Source organism: Anser cygnoides, chromosome 9 (assembly GCF_040182565.1).
Source record: "Anser cygnoides isolate HZ-2024a breed goose chromosome 9, Taihu_goose_T2T_genome, whole genome shotgun sequence".
NCBI classification, from domain to species: domain Eukaryota; kingdom Metazoa; phylum Chordata; class Aves; order Anseriformes; family Anatidae; genus Anser; species Anser cygnoides.
This window is the reverse complement of record NC_089881.1, coordinates 12,530,463-12,553,448: the sequence shown is the minus strand read 5'-3', so window position 1 is coordinate 12,553,448 and position 22,986 is coordinate 12,530,463. Positions and strand designations below refer to the sequence as shown.

At 43.9% G+C, this 22,986-nt stretch overlaps 1 protein-coding gene across 1 annotated transcript in view; it reads left to right on the top strand.

Annotated features, from left to right (window-relative positions):
- Positions 1-22,110, top strand: part of LOC106039165 (uncharacterized) — a 213,753-nt gene extending 191,643 nt beyond the window's left edge. The window contains 10 exon segments of the mRNA XM_013186073.3: positions 8,741-8,920; positions 11,646-11,840; positions 12,833-13,012; positions 13,552-13,784; positions 15,142-15,271; positions 16,144-16,275; positions 17,357-17,600; positions 18,243-18,320; positions 20,464-20,561; positions 20,564-22,110. Coding sequence (XP_013041527.3) covers positions 8,741-8,920; positions 11,646-11,840; positions 12,833-13,012; positions 13,552-13,784; positions 15,142-15,271; positions 16,144-16,275; positions 17,357-17,600; positions 18,243-18,320; positions 20,464-20,561; positions 20,564-20,656 — 1,563 coding nt within the window. The 3' untranslated portion in view covers positions 20,657-22,110.
- Positions 22,111-22,986: the final 876 nt, after the last annotated feature.

Below are 22,986 nucleotides of genomic sequence, written 5' to 3'. Positions count from 1 at the left end.
TTACAGATACTAAGCAGAAACAAAGGCTAGGCAGCCTCCTTTGCCTGACAATAAGACAGTATCAAGGTTCTTTGTTCTTTTAGTCTCTCTAAATGCTGATGTTCAGATTTTTCTCTGCTCCATTTTCAAAAAAAAAAAAAAAAAAGATCAGACAGTGATCCTTAGTTTAGTGAAGAAAAGATCTGTAACAGTGTGTGCATTAGGAGGGAGATCACCGGGAAAAGGAAAAAAAAACAAACTCAAGTTTTGTGTCACTGAAAGCCTGCAGGACTTATCTTCCAGAAGGTGAGGAAAGGAAGCGGATAAATTTTGCATGGTTAAGGCAGGGAGAGCATCACTGAGAGCCAGGTCATGAAGACTGCTAAATGATCGCTGTTGGCCTCATGTCTGCCAGCACCTACCAATGCTGTGCAGACTTTGGCACTGTGTTATTAATCCAAAGATGTTTTCACAGGAGATAGGAGCAATAAATATAATTTTAGTGTGTTCTTTGCTGTATGTCTCATTAAAATTAAATCGTGCACACACAAAGGAAAAAGCCATGCACTGTTTCTGGCTTATTGCCCACTGCAAGCGCAAAGAGATGTTGACCTTTTGATGATTCAGAGTGGTTTGCTAGCAACGCAGTTTGTATCAGCTTTAAAATGTTTTCTTTAACCTTATTTGTAAAACAAATTTAGATCAATTTTCCTTCAAGCTATAACTGATTCTGTAGCAACAGTCGTCAGAGAGTGTAGAGGTCTGGGAACTGCATGGGTTCCCTTCCTTTTCTTCTGCGAAGAGCCAGGAGGCAGCGTTTATGCTTGCTGAGTCCCCACATTGGATGGACTGCAGCTGGCCTGGTTCAGTGATGTTGTCCTAAGACCCTCTGCCACAAAGTGCAGCAGTGACATGGGGGATCTGTAGCCAAAGAGGACCTCTGCTCCCCACGTGTCCAAAGTTAAAATGGTGGAAGAGGAAGTGAAAAAGGAGGTAGGAAGGCAAAATCTCAAAATTAAGTTACGGAAGACACAGTGGAATCAGGAGCTGTACTGTAATGAAGGAAGAGGAGAGGTAAGATTGTAAGTGGATGTAGTGGTGAGAGTGCACAAAGGAAATGCAATCCTGCAGGCAGTGGTAAGAGGAGAATGGGGAAAATGTGTAGCTTAAGTGACATAATAATGTGTTAATGTGCCATTTAAATATATATATTTTTTCTAAATAAAATCATTTCTATTTGTGACTGAAAAACAGTAGCTTCAAAAGGATGTGAAAGTAGTCGCTCCTAAATGTGCGAACAGCCAAACAGAAACATCTTGGGCTATTTGCAGTCCCAGATCGTACAGTTAAAATTAGGGCATCAGAAAAGGTATTGTGTTAACCAGGGAAATTCTTCCTATCCTGAAGTAAACGTGAACATCAAAACTGTTGGGGAGGTGGAGAAGGGGAATCAGTAGGTGTATGCATCTACAGCCAGAATGGAACTAGAAACGAGAAGCTTTGTAGCTTGTGCCCCAGGACAAGTCTTGTTCAGATCTGAGAGTTCAACCCCACCCTTACTCCTTTCCAGTCTTTCAAAACAAAGAAAATAAGGGCAGAGGGTGGCTGATTTCCAGACGCAGTTATGGCACCAGCCTAGGAAGCCCTGCTACAAACAGCTGAGTGTCTGTGCGCCTCCTCCTGCGGTGCAGACAGAGTTGTCAGGAGAGGGCTGCACCGCTTCCCAAAGATGTGAAGAGCATTAAAAAGAAAGATTCTCTCAGAGATCTGGGCTCTTTGGGTACACCAGACACCTTAACCTGGCGTGGCAGGTGCCATGCACATGCGAGAGGTGTGAGAAGTGGGCTTGCCAGAAGCTGAAGATACTTAAGCCACTTTCTAAGCCTTAGAGCTTTTAAGCTCCTTAAGCCACTCAAAGGCTTTAGATGGGTTTAAAATGCTTAAGACACTTTAAGGCCTTAGATGAGTTTAAGCTGTTTAAGCTGATTTAGAGCTTTGGAATGACTTAAGTTCTCTGGCTTTGTGAGCTTAAGGAGGTTTTTAGGTTTTTGCGCTCTTAATTGTAAAGGCCTTTCTGAGCATCTTGAGTGAGGATGCAGCACATACCCACCTTGTAGCCTGCACACAGGGACTCCTCTCTGAATGCATCCCAGATGTCTGATCAGTCAGGTTTCCCTGGGTACGCTTTTGTCCTCCCTTATTTTCCTCCCCTTTTTCTTTTTTGGGCAGAAAACAAGCAGCCAGGGGGTTGGATGTCCAAGTGTTAGAGGCAAATGGCTGCTCCGTGCGTGTGACTGACGTTCCTCCACATGCTTGGCAAGTGTTGCATGGATAGGATGTACAGCATGTAGGATCTGTTATGTCTAAGCTGTGCAAAAGTGCTGCACTTACCTCTGCTTGAGAAGTCCCAGTCCTACCCCAGAGGACGTAATGTCCTTGTAATTACTGTGTTAGCAATTGCTAATTTTCTAGCTGAACGACAATGTTGCTGTACCTCAGGGAACGTATCTGTCTGCGTCAAGTTAACGTTTTGGGGTCTCACCTTTTCAAGAAGTATTTGCAGGTAATACAAATAGTCAAAATGGAAAATAATAGATGTATTTTCATTTGTATTTTTTACTGCACTAATGACCTAAGACCAGCTCTGTAGGGCCAGCCAGGCCCTTTTAGCTGTAACTTGGGGTAACTGCTTAGGAAAACATTTAAGTATGGCCCTGTTCTTTCCATTGTGTGCCTTTCCAGATGTGTTTAAGATCCTTGATGGGCCAGAGGTGGTATCCAGATATGATATGTTTAAGTGGCCTTGAAGGACATAGATTTGCTTAATCTCTTTTTTAAACCATCTGTGTTTGGCTCATGGCATCCTGTGGCACAGCGTAATTATGTACAACAGGAAAAAGTACTACTTTTGTATTAAAATTCTCACCTGGCGATCTCACACATGGGCCTTGCATTTCAAGCCTGTTAATCATTTCATAAACCTTCATGTTGTGGTCAGCCTCCATCTACCTTTTTCTGTTGCAGCTTCAAAGTCTGTTCAGCTTGTTCTGGCCTGGAAACTCTTCCAGACCCCCAACTGGTGTTGCTCTTTGTGCCTTTTATAGTTCTCTGCTTCTTTCTTTCCGAGTCATCCCTGACATTCAGACTTTCTGACCCTGATGCACCAGGCTGGTGTTTTCCTAAATCTGTCTGCAGAGACATTCTTGAGGAGCAGCTTATTTAGAGTCAGCCGTTTGTGTTAGATACTGCTTGTGCTACGTTTATCAGCAGAGAATTTCATTTGCCATTTTATCACCAAGTCAATCACCACTGTATCTGTTTGTTTGAAAAGAGTTTGAAAATATCACTTATACCAGAAAATAAATGTCTTACAGACATAAGTTTAAATAACTGTCCTCTGGAAACTTGCATGAAAGGTTAAAATGGAAGCTGTTTAATAGCTTTATTTACTCTAAGCACTACTGGCAACTGCTGGAAGTAGTGAACTTCTATATGTGATATAAAGATAACATTTAGCGGAGTACTGTCAAATTTGGTAAGAGCTCTTGTTTCCTCAGTGCCAAAGCTTAAGGATGCTAATTTCCCAAATTAGTAGACTTCTGATTTACAGGTTATGAGAGAGTGATGGCTGGGGTACTGAGGGCACTGACAGGACCTAGATGAGGAGGGGGTCTCCTTAGCTGCAGGTCACTGCCCCACTCTTTCGAAAGAGCTTTCCTAGCCTATTTCATCTGAAAGTAAAAAGGTCTAAAGCAATTTCAGTCTATTTCTTGCTTTAAAATAATCAGCTGCTATATCTTAGGTGAGGAACTGGGAACTTCTTGCATCACTCTGGACTTCGAAAAATCACATTTAGCTGTGCTCATGCACATGCCCCTGGTAAGCTCTGTCACGCCGTACTCTTCACACGCAGGTTGAAATAAGATGAAGCACAGCTCTGCCGCCTCCACTTTCTACAAGGGTTGCTTCCCTCCTCCTGTGGCTGCTTCAAAGCTTCTCCTTGCCTGCCGCACGGGGACCCTCCTCCTCTGTCCATCTGTTTAAGCCACTTCTGAGGGGGAAGCTGCAGTTGGATGGTATAAATAAAGGGGAATACTGTAATTAATGCTAGTCAGAACGGTTTTGTAGGAAATCATTATTACCAAATAAGCTGATGACAAATATTGAACATTTGGTAAATGGAGGCAGCTATACAAGATGTCACAGGGGGAGCAGGAATTCAGACACTGATTAAAAAAGCAGTGCTATACACTGTCAGTGTAGTTTACTTCCCAGAACTAAGATCTTGGCTGACTGACATCTCAGAGAGATTTGTTAAGGAGAATGCTATCAAATGAAAATACTCAAGTGGAGATGTGCAGTCAGTTAGGGTGCCTTGCCTCTGGGGACAGGACTGCTACAGGGTTTAGATGTGTGATGTGCTGACCCAGTCAGCCTCAGCCTGCACTGCACAAGCTCTGTGTGTGTGTGTGTGTGTGTAAGGAAAACAGGCCTTACAGGAGCCAGTTTTATTTACCAGGAAGAGCCTGAGTTCGCAGCTCTTCATGGAAGGTGCCTGTTTTGGGGTCACAGAGCTGTAAAGTAAATTCCTTTTTATTGGCACCTTATTCCTGAACTGCTCTGTTCCTTCTGATGCACCTGGGTACATTTTTTATCTCTGTATGGTACAGTGTACTTAGCATTATCAGGATAAAGCTATTTGAGTTTAATGCAAATAGAACCAAGTAGCTCAAAAATAAATGTTTCCTAAAGTGTTTCTCATCCCTCCTCCTGCAAGTTGTCTCGATATTTTATCTCTGTTTGGATTGCCTGGAGTTCCTGCCAGAACAAGGCTGGGACGTATGAGGGAATTATGTCAAGGTGTCTAGCCCAAGACAAACAGGGAGAGTGGCTGGAATGTAAACAGGCACAGAGACAAGGGCCTTGGCACACCAGATCTGTTTCCCAGGTGTAATGGACTTAATTTGGGGCAGCTATTTGCAACAGCCCAGACTGCGTCTCCTTTGGCAGCCTGTGCACAGCCATGGCTCGGAGGGGTAATTCCCCCCACCCGCACCCTTGTTCCATGGTAGCTTGAGCAAGCTGCACGAGCAAGGCTGCACTGGCGCCTTCCCTCAGCTTTGGCTCCGTCTGTACATGAGCAGCGAGGCTGCAGCTGCATGGGCAGTAAAGGAAGCAACTGCAGCTGCACGGAAATGCTAAGGCAATGCTAGAGCTGCAGTCCATTTTTGGTTTCAAAGCATCAGTGTTAGTACTGCCTTTGGGTTGCAAACAGTACTGCCTACAAACTTAGGGGTTGGTATAAACAGGGAAAAATAGCCAATGCGTTTGTTTTCTGTGCTGCCTGCTGCAGTAGCTTCAGCGGCTGAAGGGCAGCTGGGTTTGCATTCTGTCTCCATTCTCTTCTAGGTTTGGGGCAGGAGACTGTAGCTGTTCAAGAACATGCACTGGGTTCTCCTTGATATTACAAAGCCAGCACATAAATGTTGTTTCATATGGAGATTAATTAGTTGTTTTTCAAACCTTGCTTTAATTGCAAAGATCAAAAACTGTAATAAGATGAGCCATTTTGCTCCTAGGAGCTGCCATGGTTGGAAATGGTGAGTATTCCCTTTAATACATGCTTCTTTGGAAGGCGAGCAGCTCTTACAATACAGCTCGCTGATTGTGCTGTGCTCTAACACATTTTGCAGAAATTCTTTTTTTCTGTTCGCATACTTTATCCTTCCAGGGATGGGGAAAGAGTCCCAACCCTCTTCCCCCAGTAACAGTACGCTCCTCAGAGAGGACACTGCAGCAAGCTGTGCCCCGATCGGAGCAGCTCTGCTTGCTGCAATGCCATGCAGTAACGCAGGTGCTTCTGAGCCATGGAAATGTCAGTCCTGGCTCAGAGCTACCCCTCAGTATCTACTCTGGGAAAGGGAGTGTTACACTGGGTATAGCTGGGATTTCTGTATAAGCCTAGGAACTGGACTGGATACAATTGAAAAAATAGGGTAAGGTACAGACTTGTATAGGTTGAGAGCTAATGGAAAACTAAGCAGTGAATGTGGTGATCATTAAACACTTTTCAGTGATTGTGTCTGCTCCCCTGCCCTACCACCTCGGTGTATGATCACAGATGGAAGCAGTGCAGAGAGAGAACAGCCTGCAGTCATGGAGGTGTTTAAAATGCTGGTGTGATAATTTCAGTGAGACTATCCAAAGCATATATGAAGTTTTTTGTTTGTTTTTGTTTTTTCTCCATTCTTGCTTTACTTTTTTATTGGTCATTCCTCCCTACAAACATGGTGTTTGGTGCCAGTTAAACAAACCGTAACCTGTATTTCAGGTGTCTTTTAGTCACTTCTTTGAAAGAGAACTGTCTGTGCTAGTGGCACTTCTGCTTGCTTGTAGTTATTTGGACAGGCTGGTCACTTGTGATCTTCTGTATTTGGCAAACATATTCATCATATGACTGTTCTTGAATATAGGAAATTTAGGATACTAATTTTAGTGGATGGACTAAAATACCAGTTGAGGATTCACTCGTCAGCCGTGCAGCTTTCAGTGACTGCAGTGAGAACCAAGCGGCTCTGCCACGTTGGGAGCTGGGTGAATCAACCGTGACCTGCTGTCAGTGCTAGCTCAGGCTTGGTCTTGTCTTCTCATCAAGATGTTGATATCTGACAATTTGGTACTGTAAGATACTAGTGCCTTCACATCACTGGTGCTTTACTGGTGTGGTTGTCAAACTGCTGCAGAAGAGGTCCATTTAGTCTCTCTCTGGTCCCAGTCATGGCATGTGTGCCAGCTGCCACATCATGCTCAGTGATTCAGCACGGCATATTTCAGTACATAGCAAAGGGATTTTATCTTAGAAAGAACCATATTCCTTATGAACTGGTCAGAATGTGCATGTTGAAAAGGCTGCCGAATGCCACTATGCCCAGAGATTTACGAGTTAGCATGGGCATTTCCCGAGTGCCAGCCAGCCCCTACCCACCGCATTACATAACCCTGCGCAGCTCGGCCGCAGCTCCAGCTGCAATCGCACTGCTAAAGCAAACGCCCAGCTCATGCACCCACAGGTGGCTCAGCAAAAAAGCAGAGGCTCTTCGTGAGCATAGCCAACATCCGTCACCCACAGCTCAGCTGCTGTTCCTGTAGCTGAAGCCTGGTAGCTGAGTTTGGAAAATTGTACCTTTGACATCCATTCCTTTCCCTATTCTAGTCCTCTCTACTTTGTGTTAGAAAGCTAAAGCTCTACATTTCTAGAAGACTGACAAGACTCACAAGATTTCAAAAAATAGAGGGTTTATTCATAATGCTGAGTACACTTCAGGCTTGTCAAAGTCTATGCAACAGGCCTGCTAAGCGACCTGTGAGTTAACAGCATCCCAGATCACTCCAACACCTTTACTCATTAATTGCCAAGTCCAGCTGTCCCCCTCCACAGCTCGCTGGGCCAAATCCCTGCCACTTGACCAGACTGAGCTGCCTTTGCTGCATTCGTTGCCAGCTCTTTATGTTGTAATACCTTGGCTAGTGAGACACTGTTTGAGACTCCTGAATTATTTTCCCACTGTAGCACTGGCTGTGTGACAGCCCTTACGTCCCCTGCCCGCTGGGCTGCACCATAGCAGTGCTCTTCTCCCTGAGGAGCAGCACCCTGCAGCGAGTGCGCACGTGAGTGCTGTGGCAGTGCAGGGCAGCTGAAAAGAGGCAGTGGGGAGCACTGACGCCTGGTTCTGCAGAGAAGTGGAGCCTCCCATCCTCCCCTTCCTAACCATCCTGATGTTATTTTTGTCAAAAGGGATACACTGCATTAAGCTGTTTCTGGTTCAGTGAAGGGGCATTTGCTATCCAGAGGCAGACTATATTTGACTTTTTTTTCAAATGCCTCCAGTTAACTCTCCTGATTTACTGTATGTGCTATTATCCTGTCATTCTTTTACAACATGCATCTTTTTTTCTTTGAGAAGGACAAAACCAGTCACTATGAGCAGTAGATAACTGTGTGATCAAGCCAACCTAAGGTGCACAGCATGTGCATTATGTAGCAGGGCCGACAGTGTTACAGTGTGGCCCATAACCATGGACAGTGGGTTTTGTACATCTTTTTCTCCCTCTGGTCTCCTAGATTCCTCTTTCCATTGTCTTCCCAGAATTTATATCTTTTTTTTTTCTTTCCTAGATTAGGCCCTCTATGGGACATGGTGTCGCACAGACAACTAATGGCCCTGAGCACTGGCACTTGAACTCACTGGGAGACTTACTATAAGCAGCTTAAATGCTAAGTTTAACCACTCTAAAGGTTTAAAGCTCTTACCATCCTAGGCCAGCACTGAGGCCTCAGAATACTTGCTGCTCTAAAGTGTATCTCTAAACATTGACACTCACGCTTCTATTTCAAGGTTGTCTGTAGCAGGGCTGCACTGGCAGCACATGGGCATCCTTCACCACCGAGGTACCACTGCTGAGCCCTGTTTGCCGGCTGAGGCAAACTCACCATTATGAGATTGCAGTACATCAAAATTACTTTTTTTTAATGGTGGTAAATGCACTGTGCCCAAGTGATTTGGAACAAATGCTACTGAGAGCAAAGTCAGTTGAAGCACCTGCCAGACTACCAACAGCTCCTTTTCATATTTCTCATGAGGTGCAAGCAGTAGTCAATGCTTGTTTGGCTCAGCAGCAATTGTGCCAAAGCTGCAGCTACACTGGCTGCCTGTGCTGCTTTTCTGTGAGGAGCTGGCAGTTTGATGTTCTCTGTCCACAGCTCATCAGCGATGGCAGCGTGGTGTATGCAGAAGCCCTCTGGGACCATGTCACGATGGATGATCAAGAGCTGGGATTCAAGGCTGGTGATGTCATTGAAGTAATGGATGCTACCAACAAGGAATGGTGGTGGGGAAGGATTCTGGACAGCGAAGGCTGGTTTCCAGCCAGCTTTGTACGGGTAAGAGCTTGATTTTTTTTCATGTCTCTCCATTACCGCCAGGTGTTTTTTTCCCAGGTTCTATGTTCTGTACTGAATGCTGAGAACTTCTACTGCTAGGATAGTTGGTTCAACATGTGCTTGTTACCATTCCTCTATGCATGGCCATTTACATTGAACTCTTGGGGATGGGCTGCCACCAGTGTGGAGAATTCCCTCTTTGCATCAGTAAATCAGAGCAAGGACAGTTTAGTTGTAGGTTCTGGAGCTAAGCTGAGCTGTACCAGCTGAGGAACTGCCCTGCATGGTGGTTTGCAGCCTGGGCTCCTGCTTACCCAGATGTGTATCGGCTGGTTTGCAACCAAGCACCCAGAATCACCCTCAGGAGTAAGCAAGTTATACTCCTCAGCAAGATGTACTTCCTAGCAGAATCCCAGAAGCAACTGACAGAGGTCTTCACTGTAGGGTCTACTTCAGACAGTATGGATGAGCATGGCACCAAATTTAGAGTCCAGTGCTATACACCACATCCAAACATCTGTGACAACCTGACTCACACACACCTTCTCCTAGCTGTGGAGTTTTAAAAACATAAGGCTGCTGGGCTACAACACAGCAATGTATTTCAGGCACTTAAAATAGAGAAGAAAAAAAACACATAAAATGGTGTCTTGGAGGTGATGTTGTCAATTACTAGAGGGTGAATATGAATCACTTGATGTTGACCAATTTTGGGGCCAAGGCGCTCTCCCTGGTGCCGCTTACAAAGACCATATGGAAATAGCTATATGGAACAGGTAGACAGGCCCAGCTGTGTACAGCAGAGGTTGGATTCATTTCCAACCATTATGAAACACGTGAATTCTCCATGCAAGTTGGGAGTTGGGGGGCAAGAGTCTGGGTAACTTCTGTGCACTCTTTTCCTTCTGTGAGGAGAAAGGCTTTTTTCATTTCTTTGGGCTGTGACTGTTGGTATGTATGCCTGACTGCTTTCACCATGTAAGCACAGTACTGCGGAGGTGATGTGGTGCCTAAGGACAGAGAGATTCTTAGATATTCAGCTTATTATCCGGATCACTTTAGATCACAAATGACCCAAAACCAGGTGAAGCATGAAAGGAGGTTATCTGGTGTCTGTAGCAAAAGTCGTTGGTGAAGCAGAGCAGGTTGTGCTATAGAAGTTGTGAAATGCATTGTTATAGAGCTTGCAAGAAACGGTCTCAGCTGGATAACTGTTACAAACAGTATATGTTTTTTTGCAAGTAAGATTACTAGGACCAAATTCTCAGCACTGGTGGAGATGGAACTACTATTTTCACAGTCAAAACACAGGCCTTGTTTTCGTTCATGTTACTGACAAGTTGTCCTGCTGGCAATTTCAGGGGAAAGCAGACTAGTGCTAGCCATTAGGGATGAAGAATAACAAGTTCTTTTAGCAGAGTAATTACAACACTTATTCAAGCATCCAACTGAAGATTTCCTACTAATTATCTCTGGGTCTCAAGCTTACTGTTGGGAAGGGCAGAATGTTCTGGGACTTGGGTAAACCTGCAGGTCTCTCAGTTACTCCACACAAGTTTCAGGCCAAGGTCTGAGTTTAAAACCAGCCAATGCTGTTTTACTCACAGCGAAAGAAAACCAGGATTGCACATCTTGAGGGTTTCACCAACTGTAAACAGTAAGTAAGTGCAATCTATGCCTCTGCTGGCAAGGGATGGGTATGCATTATTTTTTATATAGAGAGATACATGTATATCAAGAGAAAAACAATCCTGCCTAGAAGTAACAACATTAAAAGTTTAAAGCAGGCCTGTATCATTGTATTAAAACTACTTACATTTATGCATGTTCTTATCTCAGAGTTTTTCATTTCTTTCTTGTGCTGGGATTGATGATTTGTATACAAAATATTCCCATGGGTGCTCTGGGATCTATTAAATATGCAGTTACAATACTAATATATGAAATAAAGCTCCTAAGTGAAATGCACCAATAATTTCTTGTCCTTAGCGAAGGTACTTTGGTATTGCTGACAATATATGAAGTGACTGTAGTATAGCATGTCTACAAAATGCTGGTGCTCGTCTCTGCCCATGCTATGCTGCCATCTCATGGGCACTGTGAAGGAACCATGAGTTACACGCACAGCCCTGTAATGTAATGCTGCTTTTCATTACATTATATGCCCACTGGTGTCTGCATTTGCTTTTACATTAAAAATACATTATCTCTAAATAACCTTGGGGAAGCAGGTACTTCTGAGGGCTATCTGCTATTTATGATATGAGAATAATAATAATGCTATTATCAAAAAAAAGGCAAATATTTACTGGTTTTCCCCTCTCTCCCGAAAAGTCCCCTCACAAATACCTAAGCAGAATTCACTTCGATAAAACATTTCCTGTCCTGATTGTGTATGTGTTCTTCCTCAAGGACTTCATATCATTCCTGTGACTTCTGTCCATGAGAGATGCCTGCTTAAAACCACCCATATCATGTATTAACAGTTAATAGGCTTGAAATTACCATCCCCAAACTGTCAAAACCTTACCTTCTGGGGCTATGTGTTTACACATTACATACCATGGGAAAATACATTTACAGGCAGTTATGTACAGAGTGGCCCTCTTCCCTCCTTATCCTAGCTCAGTCTTTGTCTGCCATTCTGTCAACCCTCCCAAACTTCCTTTCTTTGGAAGACTTGTATTTATTACTACAAACAGTGAATGTCTTGTGTGTGGTACAGCTCCGAGTGAACCAGGATGAACCCATGGAAGATTACCCTGTAAAGGCAGAGGGTGGCAAAGAGGACGACTCCAGCAGTGGTACGCGCCGCTTCGGGATGGGGCAGACCACCAAAGATCAAATGAGGACCAACGTTATAAATGAGATCCTAAGCACAGAGAGAGACTACATCAAGCATCTGAAGGACATTTGTGAGGTAACGGAGTAATGGGAAGCAAAAGTAAGAACATCCCTAATGGAAACTAGAGGCTGTCCTGTTCTTGTGCAGACACACGGTTCCCAAGTGGGTAACTTTCCTCCTCTGAGAATGAGATGGCTTTGCCATCAGAGCCTGTCCTGCTAAATGACATCACATGCTCGGAAAACAGAAGACAATTCATTACAGCAATATCCCCAGTGCTTCTGAATTTGGAGCACCCAGTTACGCTCTGATTAAATGGAATTAATTGCATTTCCCATGCCAGAGAAAAGTAAATGTCTAGCATTGCTGTCTTCTTTAATTCACGTTCTGAGGTAATATAATCAGCAACTCCAACCTTCAGGCAAGTTATGCTCAGATTGAAACAACTGGGGGATATTCAGCCTTTCACTTCCAAATATGCTGAGTATTGTGACACCCTTTCCAGAAGTGACACACTGTCAAATACACTGGGGTAAATTAAGGTAATTGATAAAAGAGTAGTGCAGGAACACAGACTTTCACTAAAATGACACAAAAAATGTAGTGTCCTCCAGGAGAGCCAGCTGGGGCAAAGCAGCAACACTTACCAAGCACCTTTCCTTCATGCAGAGTCCAGAATTCTCCCATGTCTTTGAATAAGTGATGAATTTGGTAACATGAGCAGCCACACCAGATCCTGAACTGAATTTAGGTGTCAGTGGATCAGTGCAGGGGTCAGAACACCCTGTAGCCTGCAGACAGACAAAAATGTTTTCTACAGGTGAGAAGGCAGCTCTGGGTGTGGATTACTGCTTCATTTCTGGCAGTGACATGACTGTGGGTTGATTTCTATTTCTACCATTAATTTGAGTGATATTTGAGGAAATAACAGCTAAGGGATGGATGCACTTGCGAAGGAAGGGGGTACAGAAACCTGTACAACTGACTGCAGTCCTAGGGTTTTCTGATGATTTCCAAAGGCCTCTGAGCAAGTGCCCAGCAAGCTTTCCAACGTGGTTTCCTCCTAGGGTTACATTAAGCAGTGCCGCAAAAGAGCTGACATGTTTACAGAGGAACAGCTGAAGACAATCTTTGGGAATATTGAAGACATCTACAGATGCCAGAAGAAATTTGTTAAAGCACTGGAGAAGAAATTCAACAAAGACCACCCACATTTAAGTGAGGTTGGCTCCTGCTTCTTGGAATATGTAAGTAAATTTCACTTAAGGGGAAAGAGGTAGCTGAATATGGGTTAGGCCAGAGGATTTGAAAGTTGATCTGAGAACTGAAGCTCTGTTAATACAACAACAAAAAACAGCCCATCAAGCAAACCTCCCCCCAGCCAGCTAGAGGAGCGCTTGTGGCTGCAGCTCTTGCGGCTGCAGGGAGAACATTTCCAAAGTGCCTCAGCTCCTGAGCACTGTATTGCCTGCCAGACCATGCTACTTCAGGCAGAGGTGTAAATCCCAACTTGGGCCTGAGTTTACAGCTATGGTATTTTCAGGTTTGTGCAGGATCAGCAGTTGCTGAGGCAGTCATTAAAAACATACAGCTGAGCACAGGCCAGAATAGACAGAAATGTCTCAGTCTCTCAGATAAGCTGCACGAGCCTCAGCTTTAGGTCTCCTGGCTTCAAAGTGTTAGGGGAGCATACAAATTATCAAATAGCCCCAATGTGATACAGGTTCGGGGCCAAGCCATTGCCCAAAGAAACACGGACAGTAACTCCCTTTAATTTCCTTTGCAGCAAACAGAGTTTCAGATATACTCTGAATACTGCAACAACCACCCTAATGCCTGCATGGAGCTGTCCCGCCTCACCAAAGTTAACAAGTACGTCTACTTCTTCGAAGCCTGCCGCCTGCTGCAGAAGATGATTGACATCTCTCTGGATGGGTTTCTGCTGACGCCAGTGCAGAAAATCTGCAAATATCCACTGCAACTGGCCGAACTGCTCAAATACACCAACCCTCAACACAGGTAGGTCAGCATGGTGTGGAGGGGAGGAGTAAGAAACGGACTAATGAAGAATTTTGTATTGAGAGCAGCTTACTAAGAGCAGCCAGTACCACGATTCTTCTGTGTTACCTTGTAGAAACAAAAAAGAAAAAAAAAAAAAGAAAAAAAAATTTCAGTCAAATACATAAATTTCCATTACAGTAGCACTGGGCTTCCCTGTCTGTTAGAGACCTGAAGTTGCAAAGTCCACCTTTTATCATGGTGCTTTCCTATTTATACTCGGCCTATGTATCTGTGGTACCTGCACATACAGACTTCGTAGTTGTTTCCTGTTGTGATGGTATTGAAAACTTTGCCACCGGAAGCACTGATTGAATATAGCCCAACATGTCTATGCACCTACACCAGAGCTTGTCGAGGCTGAAAGGTAGTCATGAATTTTGCTTGGTGCTTTCCCTGTGGGAAGTCACAACCTACAGCAATCAAGCCATGCCCACTCAAAAGCCTGCAAATCCATAGCTCCATTTCAGGGTGAAGGCAGGGTGAAGGCACTGCTGTTGGCTCAATTAACAGTGTGACTTAGTAAAGCATCTGAAATAATTACCTACAGAATTAAAGCATGAAAACCTGTATTAAAGTGTTGATATTGGTCCCTTGTGATAACTTAATTTTAGCACCCCGATTTACAGCAATGGTATTTCTCAGATTTGTTTTACACGTCTTATTAAATCATAAGCATGTTGTTCTGAAGTTCTTTCTTAACAGAAAGCTCCTTAATGGAGTACATAGATGTTAGAAAATTGCATTAGAGACAAGTTGTGCCGAACTGCTCCTTCTCAGCTACTATAACTCAAAAGAAGTAGCTGGTGGCAGCAGATGGTGTGTGGTGAGGGTGGATCACCTTCTGTCCTACCATTCTGGATTAACTAGCAGCTCCTATTTGAAACCAAGCCACATCTAAACCGTCTTACCTCTATGTGATAGAATTGTTCCCTGTAAGAAAACTGTGGCATTATGAATATATTGTATTAATGTGGGGAAAAAAACAATGCTTAGAAAGCCATGGAAATTTTTCCAGCAACTAGTATTTACACCTCTGTGACTGGATTTCATTACTTGCCTCATTCTCTTTCACAAGTCAGGCCTGGATTTGTTACAAGACTATATAATCTGTGCCTTAAAAGCAGCACACTTCCGAAAAGCTCCCCACAGCCACATGTACCTAATACATTCAATATAAAGTTGCTGGGGTAGAGCAGCAAGTAGAACTAATGTTTTCTGCTCTCCAGCCCTACAGCATGCTAGGTTGCACTCCTTTGGAGCGTAGATGCAATAAATGTGTCCTTTTGTTATGACTCACAACTCTGCTCTACCACAGGGATTTTAAAGACGTCGAAGCTGCCTTAAATGCCATGAAGAACGTTGCTCGGCTCATCAATGAGAGAAAGCGGCGGCTAGAGAACATTGACAAAATTGCTCAGTGGCAAAGTTCCATAGAAGACTGGGAGGTAAGACAGACTTACTTTCCTCATGTGATGAATGGATTGTGTTTACTCTCTTCCACTCTCCCTCACCGCCCCCATCTGCCTATAGGAAGAACTTCATAGCAGTTACTGACTAGCCCTAGCTCAGTTCTGTTGTTCTGTGGGTTTGTGTGTGTGTTTTTTTAAAAAGATGCGATCTTTTAGTACAACCAAAGAGGTCTAGCACAACCCAGCTAGACCAGCTGCCTTTTTGCCTGTTCCCTGCGATTTTTTTTCCAGAATAAAATTGGAATGTAGGCTGGTGAAATCCTGTTGTTCTCCTCTTGTTCCCCATTCTACTGAGTGATTTAGAATTGGTCAAAATTGGCAGAATTACCCCTTAATGTGCTTATTAAGGCACATCATTCTTGCAGAAAGGCAAGCTCTGATATAGCTAAAATGGAAGCAAAATTTCACTGTAGATTCAATATAAAAAATTAGCTAAAGAAAAAAACCACAAAGCTACAGAGTCAGTAAAACCACTCCCTCTCCCACCAAAGGAAGTCAGGCTAAATTCTCAGCTATCTCCTAACATGGTTCCTTTAATGTCAGGGATGTACCAGCTGCCCTAAGCAGACTCCCTGGAAAAGGAAAATTTTCATTTAACACACTATTGTTCTATTCCAATTCAGTTCCTATTCCCTGGGTATCAAGGGCACAGCATCCTCTCCATGATGCAACAAGGCTCTTTCTCTATCATAGAGGCTCCCTCTCATTCCTGGAACAGTGTTTCACCAGCAGGGCTTCAGGCTACACAACCATTCCAAAGTTCTCCTGTGAGACTATGGGGTTATTTCTTCTCCCTTGTTTTGGGATGGCACAGACCAGACTGTTCTTTGTACTGCTCTCACTCTCAGGGTGAAGATGTCCTAGTCAAAAGCTCAGAACTCATCTATTCTGGGGAACTAACCAAAATCTCCCATCCTCAAGCCAAGAGCCAACAGAGGATGTTCTTCCTCTTCGATCACCAGCTTGTCTGCTGCAAGAAGGTAAACTTGAGTAGACAAATCCAAGTTACAATCTATTACAATGCTGAAAAATGAATCGACTCCCTCAGTTCATTTCCAGTTGTTCTCTACCTGTCTGTTTCTGTAATACTTAATTCTGTTTGCATTGTATGTGCTTCTTGCACAGACAAGAGATTTAGGTACATTCAGTGCAGTCTTTTTTCTGGCATCCTGGTGTTCTGTATAGCTGACCAGAGCAATAAGCCAACTGCTAGCCAAAATCTTATAGCAAGAGAGCTGTAAGAGCACACTGCACTGCTTCTAGGATTAGTGCGTGGGTTTATTTTATGCAACTCAAGTATCAGCACTGACGTTCTCATTCTTTTAAATCTGTTCTTTTTTCAACTGCACTTCCACAGGGGATTAATATCACATTCAGAAGCTTTCATGTAAAAGCTACAGGCCTCAAGAGTCAGTAAGAACACATTAACATCATATGTAGAGCCTGCAAGCACAGCCTGGACTGTTGTTCATACACAGTGCAGGTAACCTATTTAAGTAATAAAAGAAATCTTCCTTAGTCAAGCAGAGGAAAGGTACCTTCCTTTGGAATTTCAGAACTGAACACGCTGTTATTTTTTGTATAATTCATAGCACATACGTAGCCCTGGGTAACTTAGGCATGAAACTCTTACTTTTATCAGTGCCATCTAATTTACTTTTCATTGGCAACATGAAAAACAAAAGCTAAGTAGTATTTTTTGTCTAATTTTGACTGTAGCATTCCAATACTGCATTCTGACACTAGCTTAATGAGGATTTGGGATCTTATCGAGAGCTCTTCAGTGTAGCCGATGATACCCCAGAAGCATAGGTTCCAGCCTGTTATCCTGACTCCACCAACAGAAGAAACCATGTGGTTCCCCTCACAGCCCATGCAAACAACAGGAGCTTAGCACTCTGCATATCCAGAGATTCAAATCCAGTGTCACTTTTCCCTACAGCACTGTAATGCCTGCCAAGAAGATTAAATATTCCAGCATATCAAAGAAGAAATTGAATGTTTCTGGAAGGGAGAGAACAGAAAACACTGAAATCCATATGACTGTGATCTCTCTTACAGGACCTTCTGCGTCGGGACATCTTGTACTATAAAAGTCGGATCAACATGGATGACATGGAAATCCTGGATGTAGAAGATGGAAAGGACAAGGACTTCAGTATCAGTGTAAAAAATGCATTTAAATTATACTGCCGCAACACCGAGGAAGTCCACTTATTTTGTGCAAAAAAGCCCGAACAGAAACAGCGCTGGCTGAAGGCCTTTGAGAATGAAAGGAGACAGGTTCAGCTCGACCAGGAAACAGGTATGGACAAAGCAATGCTGTGACACAGGGTTATGTTTTTTATTTTAGTTTTAGATTTTTGACAGGAAGCCAAAGCATGCTCCAGTCCAGCTCTGGGCTGCTGACTAGAATGCACTGAATGAATTTGTGCAATTTGAAAAAATACAAACCACAGTGATCAGACTCTGCAGGAAGTCCTCTGAGACCTTGATGTCTTTAATGAGTTCAGGCAGGGCTGACAAAATAGTCAATGTATTACATAGAGCATCAATTATTTTGCAGGATATCATGAGAGCCTGACATGGCAGCATCTGTACAAAACACATTCAGTCAAAAGTTCGCACTGTGAGAGAGGGTTTTCATTGTTTTGTCCAAATAGTTCAAACGTGAGATCTGAGCCACAAAAGGTCTGGACTGGCTTTGTCAGCTGGCGGGGAGAGGTGGGGTGGGGGCACGGGCAGGCAGTAAGCCTTGCCTGAGAGGTAAGGACCAGGCGGGGGGGAGCAGTATTTGCCCCAGGCAGCTCTGGGAGTAATTTTAGATGGTGACCTCCCACCTCAGGCATTTTCCCGCTTCACGGTTTCTCTTAATGTCTATGCAAGTGTGCTCCCATGAAATACAAAGGGATGACCTGCTGCTGACAGTCTCTCCTTTATTCTCCAGGTTTTTCAATAACGGAGGTGCAGAAAAAGCAAGCAATGCTGAATGCCAGCAAGCAGCACCACACTGGGAAGCCTAAAGGTGAGTCATTCCTGAACTTAAAAATGCTGCTAGAACTGCAGGCTGGGGGCTGGTAGTGGTGTTTATGGACTACATTACTAGTGCTTAAGCTGCCACCTCTGAGAGCATTGCAATTTTTGTTTAAGCCTTAAGTTGGTGAGATACCTCTTCCCACGTTAAAGTGCTTCAGTTTGCGTTCTCATGGTCAGATAAAGGTAGAGATGGTTGTCAAACAGCTAGGTAATGAGCAACTTCAACTGAAGTGATCATTCCCAGCTTGGAGATCTATATATAAAACTAAATAATTCTCACCAAAGATGAAGAACAGTAAAAATTAAGCTATCTTACCCTTAACAGCACAATCCGTCAGTGAGACTGAAGGCCACGTTCAGAGGAACATACAGCATCCAAGAGCTGCCTAATATAGAATCAGCTGACTTTGTAATCCCTCTGCAGTTTCTTTCAGAGTTTCCCTGACATTTAATTTTCCTTACTGCAGATCACAATTGCTTGTTCTTTCTAATAAATGGCAAACGTTCTTTGTCATTCATACCAGCATTGTTCTGCTAGATTTCTTCTAGGCATATCTTCTCCAGGTAGGACTCCAGAGCTAAACACTGCAAAGTAGTCCTGGTACCTCTAAGCCCTAAGACTGTATTAGATCCAGCTGATAAGTACCTTTCTTTATATGGCTGCTACAACTCTCTCCTATTTGACTTGAACTAAGAATTCATGGCATTAAGCTTCGAAACATAAAGAAAGGAGCACTTAATCCAGGGCACAAAAAAATGCTTTTTTTTTTTTTTTAAACTGTGTTGACAGAGCTCAGATGTGGGTCATGTTCAGTAGAACATTTTTCTTGCTAAAACTTCATTGATGTGTAGCAAAAGATACTGGTGAAATGAAGTTTTAATGGTTGGTGTTAGTGACTTACCACTATCACGTGACTTTTCTCTGAATAAACCCATCTGGGACTATTTTCAGTCAGTGGTGTTAACAAACTCTTGAGTAGGCCAGATGGTGAACTCCCATGTGACAGTGTGCAGTACAGTTCCTGGCTGATTCAGACAGCTGGAGTCAGGAAACTATTCCCTAACTACAGGAGACCTGCTCTGAACCTGATCACTGAGTGCTGAACCAGAAACCACAGCTAAGCACAAGCAGCATCCCCTGTTCAAAGGCTAGCTCACAGCCTCACCCTAGATGCCAGGCTCTCCAAACAGCATGACATTCCCTTTGTGAAGAGACAAGATGAAATTCTGTAATGATTCCTAAGATGCAGAGGGTCATAAAGGCTACTGCAGCACAGACCTGTCCTGCCTGTGGCAAATGCATTAAAACTTGCTATTTTGGCAGAATCCCATGAGCAGATGGCATGCTCATTAACAGTGCTGTTAAAATAAATAAATAAATAAAAATTAAGTGGCCAGAGGAGTGCAAATGCGAGCAACAGAACAAGCGGTTCCTGTGCCTGAAGCACTGTCATCTAAGGCTTCCTGCCACCCTTTTTTGTGATGCCTCCATCCCTCTTTATATCCCAAAGAAGAGATGTCATTTGCTTTCCTTTAGGCCCACAGAGAGGCAACCAATTCCTTGTGGTGGCAACAGCCAGCAGTAGGATCCCAGCTGAGTCCCCAGTAAGAAAGCTTGGCTACATTTCAAAATAAGCCAGAACTAAGATATGGCCACAAACGGAGTTTGGGAGGAAGCCAGACCACGGTAACAGTTTAAAAACACAGGGGCCAAGCAGAACAGGAGCACAGCACGCCAGTGCTGGCTGCAGGCTGGGCGCTGGCCATTACGACTCAGAAATGTTTCTCAAGTCCATATGCTTTTACCAGTGCGGGAAGGCACAACAAGCAGAGGCACACGCCTATCAGCTTCCTTTCCTGGAATGCAGTGACCGGTTAAGTTTGTCACAAAGAGATGAGCTACAGCGATCTAGTTGCATTGTACTCCTGACAGAACACTGTCAAGGTATGCCTGACAAGGTATGCTCTAGGGCTTCCACAGCACCAACCCTAATCCTAAAAGGCAGTGCTGAAATAAGGGGTAAGCTGAGGGAAATAACATTTGTTCCCCTGCTGCTTTAACAGGGATGGGGCAGGGTATATGGAAAGAACTGTGCTCAAGTAACATGCTTCACTTATTTCCTTGTCATCAGCTGTCACCAGGCCATACTACGACTTTCTGATGCGTCAGAAGCATCCCACCTTGCCTACCACACTCCCTCAGCAGCAAGTCTTCATGCTGGCAGAGCCCAAGCGCAAGCCCTCGAACTTCTGGCAGAACATCAGCAGGCTGACACCCTTCCGGAAATAAGGACAGCCCCATGTTTGTGCCTGAACCCCTTCTGAGAAAGCACTTTATCCATCAGTCCTAGGAGGTGGAGCCCAGGTTCTTCCAATCCTTTGTTTGCAGAGGATGGCACATGTGCTCCTGCTGTCTCTATTTATTTTGCAGACCAACTGACCTGGCTCTGAGGTGAGACACTGCATGTGTGCTTGCACACATGTGCATTTGTGCATCGAGCCAGCCTTGCACAGCACCCGCGACAAACTTCCAGGAAGAGATCACAGAATGGAACCGATGTGTTTCATCTGAAAAGATTTTGCCTGTCAGCTGTACACCGAATCACTCCTTTCTGCTGTGAACACTACTGCTGTCTGGCAGCAGTCAGAGAGGGGATGGCAGCTGTTAAACCTACCGGCTCCTTGTCCACTGACATGCTCAGAACAACAGCTCAGTGTCGCTGGCATACATTTTCCAGGGAGTAAAAATCCCTTCCATTCTCTGCCCATTCCCCCACCTTTCTGATCAAGGACATGATCTTCCTACACACTTCTAACTAATTCAGTTAGCCTTTGCTGGCACTCAGACAAGACAACAGTGAGTATTACACTGTGACCCTTTTCTCTTTCCTTTAATTCAACAACACTGATGAACAAGATAGTTCATTAAATGGTGCCAATCAACCTGCAGCATGAGTAAAGGTCAAGAATCTCTCTAGAGGGTTTGTTACATAAGTTAGAGAAAAATGTGCCTAAATTAATACCATCAATTCCTTAGACTCTCTTTTATCATTCTGCCATATTTCCTGGCCAATGAAAATGCTCACTGTTTGTAATGTGTTTATTTATGGTATAAACCAGAACTGTGTATTTTGTAAGTCTGTAATTGTTCTTGTCAGATGTTGTTAACTTGATGCCTGTTTTGTCTGTTTTTATTTTTTAAATAACAAAAGGTCAATATTTGCAAACCTAGCTCCCAGAAGTCAGTCTGCAGTTTGACACTGAAAAACTAAAACCATGATAGTTATGCAAACTCCTACAGACCCTCAATTCAAGGGGTATTATTACAGGGTTTTGACACCTTCGAAAAACACAAAACAAAACAAAACCCAACCTAAGGCTAATTGCAAAAGGCCAAGACTTAACACTAAAAGCCTCACTTTAGGTACCCAGCTTTCAAACTGTGGCCAAGAAAAATTAAATTTAAACCTTGGTTAGCAAAAGGAAAGATTTGCCTTACCATAGTGAGAGTTAGAAGCCATACTGACTGAATTTCTTAGCTTAGGAGACGTTGGAAGGAAGACACCCCCACGTTCCAACACGATGCTATTTGAGCGAGCACTAACTGCCTGCAAAGCTCGGAAGTCCAGTGTTTGTTAATGCTGTAGCTGACCAAAGTCTGGTCATCCAGGGATATCTGCATTCAGTAGCATGTACAAAGTCATTCTTGCACTATATCTTCTCCCCAGACCAGGGGCTATATAATTTCATAAAGAAACTTGTAAAAGTAATGCTCAGCCTGTGTTTGTGTCTGACATGTCTTATCTGTGTAAAGTTGTTTCTCTTCAAAATAATTGTGGAGATTTTCCTCTTGCAAGTTAACACATGACTGCTAATCAGTGGCGAAGCGCCTGCAGGCTGCCCTCAGTGAAGCCATCTTTTGGATGGCAAGCTGGTGGAAGTGAGAGATGGCACCAGAGAGGCACTGGTCACTCAAAACACTGATCAAGGTTAGGCAAGTCATTGGCTGCACCAGCATCTGATTCCCAACTGCCTGCTAGTTACTTAAAGGGGAAAAAAGTCAAGTAAACATGAAAAAAAGCTGCAGGGGGTGCTGAAGCCCACTCTGAGCAACAGGGCATTAAAGAGGCACAGCAAGATCAGTGAATTAAGAAACAGTCCTGAGAGAACCCAGCAGTTTCTCCTGGACCTGGCACAGCCTGTGCCACACCTGCCACTGTTCCTGGGAAAACGCACACCCCATGCTCCTCTGAAAGGCAGAGCCCAATGTGCCATCACCACTCAACACAGTCCTCTAGAGAATGGCAACAAGAAACCCAATAGAAAAAAAAATAGAGGAAATTAGGGCTCACCAAATCGAAACACATTCTGGAGCTGCTTTCTACCTGCCTCAGTTACTCGAAGCAGCCCCATCACTTATTTCTGTCGTTTGTCAAAAAATTTCTCTCTGTGGCATGCAGCAGTCAGGAAACCAAACCACTGGGACACTTGCAGGAATAGCCTTTAAACATTGAAGAACCAGGCACACATCACTAAAACATGGAGGGGAAACAGAAAAAAAAAAATCAGCTCTCTATTGTGCACTGCAGCTGCATTATCAGCCTTGCAGTGCTCTTCCTGTGTCAACACCTCCAGCTCTTTGAAACCATGCAGCC